We start from the raw sequence: 12,917 nt of genomic DNA on the forward strand, positions 1-12,917 counted from the left end.
GCGACAACATGACGACTAAACCTCTGCTCCTCCTCGCCGCTCTGACCCTCTGCTGCTGCATCGCCTCTCTGCACGGTGAGATGATTTATTTATCATATCACGTTTATATTTAAAACCGTATACTTTATATTAACTTCTTATTATATTATGTTATTTTTGTAATGTGTGCAACTAAAGTTAACGAAACAATAAGGTGGCATCTGCATATAAAGAGATTTTTTATTAAAGGCCTACTTCACCGGTTTGAATATGAAGGTGTATTGAATTCTGAGATCCTATGTAGTATAAACGTACTTTGTAAATATTACTGTGATGTCACAGTAAAAGACATCACAGTAATATTTACAAAGTAAGTTTTTTTTAACCCTATATTTCTCTTTCTGTGATGTCACGAGAAAGAAATATAGGGTTAAAAAAAACACTCTTTCTGCCTTTTCTCAGGCTAGGATGAACCGATTTCAATTTTTTTCGCACATTTATACTACATAGGATCTCAGAATTCAATACACCTTCATATTCAAACCGGTGAAGTAGGCCTTTAATCATTAAAACTAATTTTAATAAATATTATTGATATCTTACACCACGATATGTGTACAGGTATATTAATTTTGATATATTTCAGATGGTTAACAATTTTATCAAATATGTCCCATTCCCAAAAAAAATCTATAAAAAGTACAAGACTTTGTTACTTATACTGATACTATCTTCTCTTTTTTTGTATGGTTTTCGTTAAAAAATATTTGGTCAGTTTCAGGATTAACAAAGTTCGAATGTAAAAATTACAGACTGCCATAATAATCTAAATTGCCTTTTTTATATTTAAAAAACTTCACAGCTGCTCAGGCCCCGAGATGCAAGTGCATAAAGACGACTTACAATCCCGTCAAAGTTCGATTCATCGACAAAATTGAGATGATTCCTATTTCAGGAAACTGTCGCCGGACTGAAATCATGTGAGTATTCAGGATGGATTCAAAAATTGCTGTGTATTTTCGTTCTCTGCATGTCTTCCCCTCTCTGCCTCATTCCATCTCTGTCTCTACAAACGGTCTAATAATAAAACAGAATGCTGTTTTTTGTTTGTTATGATTGAAAGTGCCCCATCAGCACAGCCATATCGTTGTTAAAGTGAAAGTAATAGTGATAGTACAACATTTCACAAAAGAGGAAAAAAACTGAAGTTAAATACATACATACAGGACTGAACCACTTCTGTAAATGTACCTTATGTTCCACTTCTGTCAAAATGAAACTCAGAACACTAATAGTGAAAAATGTACACTATATCATCACTCATTTGTGACGGATCAAACAAATCAAAGTCAATTGTCGGGGTGCTCAATGGAGGCTCAGTCCTCTTCACAGCAGACCCGGGTTAGAATCCAGCCCGGGTCGTTCTCTGCATGTCATTCCCCCTCTCTCTCCCAGTTTAACTTCTGTCTCTCCAAACTGTCTTATATAAGCATAAAATACCAACAAAACAAAAAATGTAGTCGACTGTGAGTGTTTATTCTGTGTGAGTGTTTTCAATTAATTAAATGTCTTCCTCCACAGAATCACCAGGAAAAACGGCTCCAAAGTTTGCATCAACCCAAATGCAAAGTGGATCAACGGCCTGCTCAGCGATTTGCAGAGGTCATTTCACTTTTTTAAATAATTAATTGAATTCTTGTTTATCTGCATGATATCAAAAATATCATATTTAATAGCTTTTTAGTTAAATCAATGTGAGGGAAACTGTGTATTTACTCTGTTGTGTCTGAAGGATGGGCTGTATGACAGGAAGGGCTCCAAACTGTGCTGGTCGTCGTCAGTTATTGTCATAATGGTAAAAACAAACTTTATCATGTCATCCCTGACCTGTTTTTTTTTTCTAAAATTTTAAGTTAAGATACGTTTTAATATGAAAGAAAGTTATTTCAACAAAAAATCATAAGTTGGCTGAAATGTAAGCGGTTTCCTTGAGGCTATAACTAATACTCTTTACTAGTTTAAGACTCAAAACTCAAAACCCTAGACAACTGCCTTGAAAATATGAGATTCCCTAACTTTTTCACTTTTAAATTGTATCTTTTATTACTCCTTGACTAATTCTTCTTCACTCCATTTATTTAATAATAAATATTTCTTGTATTTTATTACAGGAGTGATGAAGTGACCTCCGGCTCCACCACTGTCTCTCCCAATGCCAGCAGCATCTTGATGTAACAACGGCTTTATTTCCCTTTACAAAACTATGAATGAACTGTAGGAAGTGATAAAACTATCTTTGTAACTATATTGTTACTCACACAGCTTTCTATCAATTTGATTGGCCTTTCTGTTCTGTTTTTATCCTTTTGAAAGATGTGAAACAATTACTCAATAATAATGCTTTCATAATGCTTCCTCACATGCCTTAGCTATAATGTTAAAAAAAATACATATTTAAGTTTATAAAACTGTGAATGAACTGTAGGAGGTGTTGAAACCTACACTTGTAACTGAAATGTTGTTCTAAGTAGACAGTTGTTCTTTAATTGATTGACCCTTTCTGGCGTTATTCTTTTGAAATGTGAAATAATTACTGAATAATGCATAACTGGTGCTACTTTTAGTATATAATGTTTATAAGGGGAACATGTTGCTGTATTGACACACATATTCTGTAATAATCTGAAATAAAAGGACTTAAATAGTTTTTAAGATTCAATGTTATTACAAAAAACTAAAAAAATCTGTTTTTATAAAAACTGATCACACAATGCACAAAATAAAGAATTGTTTATTTCTACAGGATGTAACTCAAATCCTGTTGTGCATTAATTTTATATGTCATGACGCTGTACCTGCATTGTGTAGAATTTGGGGATTTTTTTCATAGCAGACTTTGTAGAAAATAATTATAATATCCACATGTTTAATGAATTGCATAATAGCTGAATTAAATTTTTAGAATTTTTATTTTTTCCCTTAGAAAGGGTCTCTTATATCTCCATATTTCTCCATACCATGGACCAAGGCATGGGCGCCGCCATTTTGGAAGCGTCATAGTTGGAATGTCATCAGCTCTACAGAAGCACAGAACGGAACAGTTGGCCACACTGTGTCCATCAGAACTACCAGCTGGAATGTTCTTGAAGAATTTCTGTTGCTTCTCTGAACGGGAGCCATTGAGACGAACTGTTGTGATCTAGAATTGTACGACTTGATGATGTCATATTACACACTGCACCTTTAAAATAACTTCTGACGTGCTTGTGTTGAAATCCATGATAAAGAATAAAAAGCACAGACGTAAAACATATTCTTTGAGAAAACGTTAAACTGCCTGTTGACTGTGCTGCTTTCCAAAATGTCACACATCCTTGTTTCACTGTATATGATCCAACAGATTAACATCATGATTAACATTAGCTTGGTTTACTGATAGGCCAAGAGGGCATAAAATATGTCAAACTGATAGAACAGTTAGAAAGCGCCCTCTGCTGGATCACAATGGAAACTACTTTGAATGGTCTGATTCGCATGAGACTGCAGCACACATACAGTGTCGAACGGGAAATTACAGTTCGAATTTGAACTTTTCACCCCACCTTCGAACGAATATTCATATTTCAAATAAAAAGGGACATCCCTATTTAACAATAATAAAACAATCTTAAACCCTGCTGAATAAGAATTGGTTTAATTGTCAGGTAGGTTCACATATACAAGGAATTTGCTTTGGCCAGATGGTGCATAAAATAAACATAAATATAGAGAACTATAAGGATTGTCTTCGGTCTCGTGTCTATGACCTAATCACAGCCGTGCTGATATAGATCGTCAACATAACTCCCTCTTGTGTGATTTCATCTCCGTCTCTCTACACTGTCAAATAAAGCATGAATAACACCCCAAAAAAATAAAATAAAATAACACATCATTTCCTAACGTAACCAAAAAATATCTTTAAAAATAGAAAAAATGTGTAAAAAAAATGTCCTACCGGAGTCAGGCAGTGAGTTGAGGTCTGCACACAGAACTATTACTATACATTCCCCATTTCATCTCTGGCTCTCCAAACTGTCAAATAAAAAGGTGATAAAAATACCAAAAAAAAATCATCAAAAAATAAAAAAGCTCTACCTCATTTAATCTCTGTCTCTCGAAACTGTCAAATAAAGCATGAAAAAATCTCCCCCCCAAAAAAATTATTAAAAATGTAATATCTTTAAAAATAGAAATAAATTGTAAAAAAAAATGTCCTACCAGAGTCAGGATGTGAGTTGAGGTCTGCACAGAGCACTATGGGGATGGAGGAAGGGTCTCTGTCTGGTTCTCCTGTTGCCACGGAGACCAGAGCCCTCTCTGCGATGCTCTTCAGCTTCGACAGGAACATCATAGTCTGGTTCTCCTGTTGCCACCACTACTCTGGGTCCCAGTGCATGTGAGCGTTAGCCATCAGGATCATAGAACGCTCCTGGGGGGACTTCATGCCTGGGGGGAAATAATATAGGGAAAAATGTAGTTATGCCAAAACATTTTAAATTTTTTTTTTTTTTTACTCTTTTGACATTTTTTATTGTGTTTTCTTTCCAATGTCAATTTTTATTTAATTTCTTTAACCATTTTTTACATTTTATTTTAATTATTTTTTTTTATTCTTTTTTTTCATATTTTTCAGACAGGCAGGTCATCAATACATTTTTGTAATTTACAAATACCAAAAAAAAATGTAGGAATGACTATTGAAAGATGTTTAGGTGATGACCAATTCTCACTAGAGTAAAAAGTGTGCCTACTTACCCCGTTCTCCTCTACTGGGTACCAGTGCATCTGAGCGTTAGCTACCAGGATCATCGAAATTAATTAAATTAATTAAATTTAAATTAGTTTTTAAATTTTATTTTAAATTATTGTTATTTCACAAAGGAAGATCATTAAAAAAATTTTTTTTTACAAATACCTAAAAAATAAAAAACAAAAAAAACACCGATTTCATCTCTGTCTCTCCTTACTGTCAATAAAGGTGATAAAATATCTAAAATAATACAGAGAAAAAATACTGAGTACTGGGTCCAAGTGCATGTGAGTGTTAGCTACTAGGATCATAGAACACTCCTGGGGGGGCTTCATGCCTGGGAGGACATAATATAGGGAAAAATGTAGTTAATTTTGTATTATTTTTGTCAATGTCGATTTAACTTTTTTAACATTTTTTATTTTTTTGTATTCTTTCAATTTTCACATAATTCACAAAGGCAGGTCATTAAGACATTTTTTTTTATTTACAAATGCCCAAAAAACAATATACAAATATAAAAATAAATAATACATAAAAAATATCTTAAAAAACAAAAAAAGCTCTGCCCCATTTCATCTCTGTCAATAAAGGTGAAAAAATACGTATAAAATATATTTAATTTTCTTATTTCTTTGGTTTTTCCGAAAAGTATTGTATTGCACAAAATAAAATATAAAATATTACACATGAGAAGTAAGTACTGTATAGGTTAAAACATTATTAGTAAATAAATAACAGGACATTCTTTCACCCTACATGACCCTAGTGACCCCGTGTGGCAAAAAGACGTCATTGCAGATTAATATGACATTTATTAAATTGGATTGGTCCTAGCAAGCTGACTGCAAAGTCATTGATATATTACTATTTTGCAATCTGGACACAGCACTTGATGTAAATGGATAAAATCACATTGTCTGGTTTGTTGTGATAGTGTGTGAGAGAAAGAAAGACAGACAGAGGGGGGAAGAGAGTGAGTTAGTGTGTCTGTCTGTACCTGTGGGTCAGTCTGTCTGTATCTGTGGGTCAGTCTGTCTGTCTGTCTGTCTGTCTGTCTGTCTGTCTGTCTGTCTGTCTGTCTGTCTGTCTGACTGATCTTTGTGTGTGTGTGTGTGTGTGTGTGTGTGTGTGTGTGTGTGTGTGTGTGTGTGTGTGTGTGTGTGTGTGTGTGTGTGTGTGTGCGAGATGGAGTGAGTGAGTGAGAGTCTCAGAGTGAGTGAGTGTGTGTCTGTCTGTCTCTGTGGGTCTGTCTGTCTGTCTGTGTCTCTGTCTGTCTGTCTGTCTGTCTGTCTGTCTGTCTGTCTGTCTGTCTGTCTGTGTCTCTGTCTGTCTGTCTGTCTGTCTGTCTGTCTGTCTGTCTGTCTGTCTGTCCGTCCGTCTCACCAGCAGAGAACATGTCCTTGTTGACCTCCAGCAGCACAGCGACTCCGATGTTGTCTTTGGTCATGACTCTGTTCAGCATCACCTCTGACCCCTCCGAGTTCGCCATGGCAACCTGGTTAAACTCCACCGTGTGTTTCTGCACCAACGTGAACCTACAGACAGACACAGACAGACAGACAGACAGACAGACAGACAGACAGACAGACAGACAGACAGACAGACAGACAGACAGACAGACAGACAGACAGACAGACCCACAGACAGACAGACAGACAGACACACGTTTTTAATATCTTAGCAGTTTTAAAAGGTGGAGTCAGTGATTCTGGAGAACGCTTGTTGTCAATATCACTTTGTCATAATCAGTGAATATATCTTCATGATCCGCTACCTGTACTGTGTGTGTGCTGAACAAAATCCAGTGTTAATACACAGTCTAGACTCTGTAAACTGGCATGTAAACAAAAGGGGCCCACCTTAGCAAGCAACACCATATTTACACCAGATATTTTATTACACGCACACACAGAACCGACAGGATCGTGAGGAGATATTCACTGATTTAAAAAAAATTATTCTGACAACAAGTTGTCTCCAGAATCACTGACTATACCTTTAAGTGATTTCAGACAACACTACCCAATAGAAATCAATGCAAATATAAATACAGTACTTAAACTTCATGTTAAGTGTGTGTCTTGTTAAACGTACTTGTCTGTCTTGAAGAACACAGCACATCGCCTTTCAGTGTGTCCAGGAACATGGCGTAGTACTGCTCTGTCTCAACCTCCTACACACAGGAGAGAGAAATGTCAATTTCATTAACTTCTTTTATATTGTGTCTGTCTGTCTGTCTCTCTATACAGGTGAAACTCGAAAAATTAGAATATCGTGCAAAAGTTCATTTATTTCAGTAATTCAACTTTATAGGTGAAAATAATATATTATACAGACTCATTACATGCAAAGTGAGATATGTGAAGCCTTTATTTTTTATAATTGTGATTATTATGGCTTACTTACAGTTTATAAAAACCCCAAATTCAAAATCTCAGAAAATTAGAATATTACATAAAATCAATAAAAAAAGGATTTTAAATACAGAAATGTCGGCCCTCTAGAAAGTATAATCATGCATATGTACTAAGTACTTGGTTTGGGCCCCTTTTGCATGAATTATTGCCTAAATGCGGCGTGGCATGGATGCTATCAGCCTGTGGCACTGCTGAGGTGTTATGGAAGCCCAGGTTGCTTTGATGTGGCCTTCAGCTCGTCTGTATTGTTGGGTCTGGTGTGTATCATCTTCCTCTTGACAATAGTCCATAGTTTCTCTATAGAGTTCAGGTCAGGAGAGTTGTCTGGCCATTCATGCACAGTAATACCATGGTCAGTCAACCAGTTACCAGTGGTTTATGGTACCGTGGGCAGGTGCCAGGTCTAGCTGGAAATGGAAATTGTCATCACCATAAAGCTTGTCAACAGACAGAAGCATGAAGTGCTCTAAAATCTTCTGGTAGATGGCTGTGGTGACTTTGGACTTGATAACACAGTGGACCAACAGCAGCAGATGACATGATACAGTCATATGAAAAAGTTTGGGAACCCCTCTCAGCCGGCATTATAATTGACTCTGCTTTCACAAAAAAAAAGATACAAGTAGTATGTCTTTAATTTACCAGGAACAGCTAAGTACTGGGATGTTTTCCAAACAAAGATTTTTTGAAAAGCAGTATTTGGTTGTATGAAATAAAATAAAATGTGAAAAACTGGCTGTGCAAAAATATAGGAACCCTTGTGGTTTTGTTGATTTTAATGCCTGTAACAGCATGTAAAACTGATGACTTTAAACACAAAGTTGGTTGGATTATCTTGTTAAGCCTTGAACCGCATAGAAATGTCTGTTTAATCATGAGAAAAGGTATTTTAGGTGCCTAAATGCAAGTTGCACTTCTCTTTGACTCTCTGCTGAAATGAGACAGAATGGGATCATCAAAGCAGTTCCCAAAAGATCTGAAAAACAAAGATTGTTCATTGTCATGGTTTAGGGGAAGGCTACAAGAAGCTTTCCCAATGGTTTCAATTGTCAATTTCGACTGTAGGGAACATTGTCAGGAAATGGAAGGACACAGGCACAGTGGCAGTTAAACCCAGGCATGGCAGACCAAGAAAAAAACAGGAGCGGCATAGGTGGAGGATTGTGAGAATGGTTGCACACAACCCACAGACCACCTCCAAAGACCTGCAAGAACATCTGGCTGCAGATTGTGTATCTGTACATCGTTCAACAATTCAGCGCAATTTGCACCAAAACATCTGTATGGCCGGGTGATGAGAAGGAAGCCCTTTCTGCGCCCACGCCACAGATACAGTTGCATGGAGTATGCAAAAGCTCCTTTAGACAAGCCAGATTCATATTGGAAGAAAATGCTTTGGACTGATGAGACAAAAATTAAGTTATTTGGTCTTTATAAAAAGCGCTTTGCATTGCGAAAGAAGACAACTGCATTCCAAGAAAAACATCTGCTACCTACTGTTAAATTTGGTCATGCTGTGGCCACTTCAGGGACTGGGGCCCTGGTTAAAGTCGATAGTCGGATGAATTCAACCCAGTTTCAACAGATTATTCAGGATAATGTTCAAGCATCAGTAACAAAGTTGAAGTTGCGCAGGGGTTGGATATTCCAACAAGACAATGACCCTTAACACAGTTCAAATTCCTGCAGAGGGAAAAGTACAATGTTCTAATATGGCCGTTGCAGTCCAATGACTTGAATAGCATCGAAAATCTATGGGATGATTTGAAGCGGGCTTTCCATGCTCGGCAGCCATCACATTTAACTGAACTGGATCGCTTTAGTATGTAAGAATGTTCAAAATACCTACATCCAGGATCCAGACACTCATCACAGACTACCGAAGGCGTCTAGAGGCTGTTATTTTTGCAAAAGGAGGCTCAACTAAGTACTGATGTCATTTTTCTTTTGGGGTGCCCAAATTTATGCACCAGTCAAATTTTGTTATGATGCCTATTGCATATTTTCTATTATTCCAATAAACAAAATGACACTGCTGAATTGCTTCTGTTTCCCTAAGGTATGTCATATATGAAAAGGAATTTGCTTCTTTGAAATCCCAGCTAATGATGAACAAAAATCCCCAAAATTAGAAGGGGGTCCCAAACTTTTTCATATGACTGTACCTCAAATCATGTCTGTCTGTCTGTCTGTCTGTCTGTCTGTGTCTGTCTACTATCTCTTACCTGTAGATTGATGATGTCGGCGTCACATCCGGTGATCTCCTCCATGATTCCTTTCTTCCTGTAGTCCCAGCTGAGCGCCCAGGACTGACAGTAGCCGTACAGCTGCCGCGTGGCGTATTTATCACACAGCACGTTGTAGCACATCACCGTGAACACAGCTAGGGACGGGGGACAGAGAGAGAGGTTGGGATCTATATCACAAAAATTCTGAAGAATATTTACTTTTAGAAAGACACTCCACTGAAACCGTTTGTACTTTGGATTAAACTCAACACACACCTCTCCCTGTCATTACTTAGTTTAAGTTTTTGTCTCTGTTCAAACCAAAACAGTTTTCAGTCAACTTAAAAACAAAAAGAAATGTAGGGGAGAACGGGGTAATCTGAGACACTTTTTACATTTTCTCCCCTCTAAGCGAGCTAAAATAATTTATCACTCAAATTTACACATTTCCCTTTAATTCAGGATGTTTCCTAGAAATGGGCATTAGCAGAATTTATTCAAGACAAAGGGCAGTGAAAATATGATTGTTTTAAACAAAGTTGTCATGTGTCTCACTTTACCCCAGCTGTGGGGTAAACTGAGACAGACCAGAAGAATCAAGGGGGTAAACTGATCCACTTACTTTTTCCACTCTGAAACTACCATAGCAACACAAATTGTAACAGTTAGAATCCTGAAAGCTAGCTTGAAAACCAAATATTACAAAACGAATGTCTTACTAGTAACAGCATCATGGGGTTTGGTCAATTAAGCAAAACATTTTTCTAAACACTTGAAAGTAACTCATCAAATACAACATATAATTCATATTCAATAATTAACATTCAAATGACAGAACCCGTTAGATTAAAACACAGTCTGGGGGTCAGAGCAAAGGACAATCAGAACCAGCTAGAACAGCCTGGGACTCAGAGCACAGGACTAGACCCAGCTGTCTTTTCCTTTATCTTTTGAGTCTTTTTTTCTGCATTTGTTTTATTGGGATCATTCATTAAATAAAGACATATTTCTACAGTCTATTGATGTTAAAGGTCACTCTCCTGTCCCCCACATACATATGTGCCAAACCATGCCCTTGCTGACACCTCTTCAACCATCAACCCCCACCTCCAGCCCACATTGTCTTTTCAAACTAGTCTCCTTGCTACCTAAAATATAATGGATTCATTAAAAGAGGGCACAGACACTGTCTCACTTTACCCCGCAGAATTTGTCTCACTTTACCCCACTGCCACAATTTGAGAAAAAACTACCTCTATCAGCAATTCAGTCTAATCTTCAGTTATCATCACATGGTTTCATATGTTGGTAGTTCATCAACGTGTGTGATAGAAGTTTTTCTACCTGATTCAAATTTGATTAGGCACACCAATCGATTAAGTTGACAGCAAGAAAATTTACTTTTACATACAAAAAATAAATTTTTGTGAAAAAAACATGCTTACATCACCATGAGGTCCTCTTTTTCATGGCCAAGGGGAAATGAGAGGGGCTTGAAAACATATATCTCACATGACCAAAAATGTGTTCCGTGTCCTAGATACAGGGGGTGTCTCACATTACCCGATGTCTCACATTCCCCCGTCCTCCCCTATGTGCTTTTAAAGTAAGTGTGGCTAACATTCTGTAAACTAACCTTTATGCACTCTTATGTTATAGTGTTTTAATATTTCAGTAAAACATTTATCATGATTGAGCTTTAAGTCAAAACATAATCTATGTTTCACCTTCGCAAACATACAGTGGATGACTTATCATTATAATATGTTGAAGGTGTAAATTGATGCCTGTACCTGATGGAGCCATCTGGTCCCGTTCCTTCAGAGTGATCCAGGGTCTCAGGGGAAGCTGCTCCGGGTGAACTGAGTAACACAGACATTAAAGGAGAAGTAAGTGATATTTTTGTGTTAATATACGTGTTAAATCTCTCTATATTCATACAGCAATCACTTGATCATTATGCACAGTTCATAACACAGGTCTCCCAGTCATTCAGCTTTGCAGTAATTGCCAGCTAACATTTTGAGTACACCGTTTGTTTTTATCCAATCAGGAGACAGAGCGCTATAAACAAGGCGGGTCTCTGAGACTCTATGGCAACCTACTCTTTCGCAAGCAGCCCATGATAACGTTTTTACACAATAAACCCCAAGGTAAATTTGCAAAACGCCATAAAAATATAGACACTGTTCCTTTAAATATGCAAAAGGTGATGTCACTCACCTGCCAGATTGTCGAGCATGTAGTTGAGCAGTTTCCTGGTTCCATCTGACTCCTGGTAAAGGTTCAGGATGTCCTGGGACAGAGGGTTTCCTGAAAACAAACACATATACCGGTATAAACCATACATATATGAAAATCCAAAGAAGGGCACACACACTTGTATATTTCTTCAGTAGACACTTTGAGCATACATTTTAATAATAAATATCCTACAAAACAAACACATAATACATATAAACTTTATATAAAAAAGGAATGCAGGAAACTCACACTTCTGGTTAATGTCAGCAGCATCTTCCAACATAATTTTTTTGTATTTTATAGTTCTATATAATGTCTGTTTGCAGCCGGAAATCACTTGTATTTGGTGATAGTGGTGATTTTAAAGTCAGAAATTAATCCATCTTCAACCCGAAAAGGTCCAACTAGCTCATCTTTAAAGATACTAATAGTTGCCTTTAAAGATGAGCTAGTTGGACCTTTTCGGGTTGAAGATGGCCTCAAAATCAACTACCAATTTAATTTAATCAATACCGATTTTTATGCAGGACAATGCTCCATCACATGCATCGAAGTACTCAATTGCATGGCTAGCCAGTAAAGGCCTTAAGGATGAAAAAATAATGACATGACCCCCTTCCTCACCTGACTTAAACCCTATTGAGAACCTGTGGGCCCTGCTTAAACGGGATATTTACAGTGAAGGAAATCAGTACACCTCTCGGAACAGTGTCTGGGAGGCTGTGGTTGCTGCTGCACAAAAAGTTGATCGTCAACAGATCAAGAGACTGACAGACTCCATGAATAGAAGGCTTGTGACAGTTATTGAAAAGAAGGGTGGCTATATTGGTCACTGATTTTTTTTTTTTACATGTCGTAAATTTTTATTTGTACATTTTGAGTTGTTTTATTATTCTCACTTTAACAGATGAAAATAAACAAGTGAGATGGGAAAATGTTCGTTTTTTTATTTAGTTGCAGAATAATTCTGCATACTAATAGTTGCCTAATATTAGCAAAACATATATATATTCTCGTAAGAAAGACAAAACCTCACTTTTACTTTCGTAAACATTCAGGTTTAGGTTCTTTAACATTTTGGATTGACCGAGAGCACTGTAGGCTAGTTGTTCAATAATAAAATTAATCCTCAAAAATACAACTTCCCTAAAAATTTTGCAAACAGTGTATAAAGCTTTTAGTAAATCAGGACACACTCAGTAACAAATCATTGTTATAATATTAATAAGTCATTTACAAACCTTTCTGCATCCC

At 36.9% G+C, this 12,917-nt stretch overlaps 1 protein-coding gene across 1 annotated transcript; it reads right to left on the reverse strand.

The window, feature by feature from the left end:
* Nucleotides 1-4,333: 4,333 nt before the first annotated feature.
* LOC307257032 (CCR4-NOT transcription complex subunit 6-like) lies at nucleotides 4,334-12,914 on the reverse strand (the record flags this gene model as incomplete). Its single annotated transcript, XM_080036149.1, has 7 exons — nucleotides 4,334-4,467; nucleotides 6,158-6,309; nucleotides 6,889-6,947; nucleotides 9,417-9,574; nucleotides 11,213-11,281; nucleotides 11,643-11,732; nucleotides 12,905-12,914. 7 exons carry the CDS (start codon nucleotides 12,912-12,914, stop codon nucleotides 4,397-4,399), a joined length of 609 nt encoding a protein of 202 aa, XP_079892275.1. The 3' UTR covers nucleotides 4,334-4,396.
* Nucleotides 12,915-12,917: the final 3 nt, after the last annotated feature.

The sequence above is a fragment of the Ammodytes marinus genome (assembly GCF_949987685.1).
Source record: "Ammodytes marinus genome assembly, chromosome: 2".
NCBI classification, from domain to species: domain Eukaryota; kingdom Metazoa; phylum Chordata; class Actinopteri; order Uranoscopiformes; family Ammodytidae; genus Ammodytes; species Ammodytes marinus.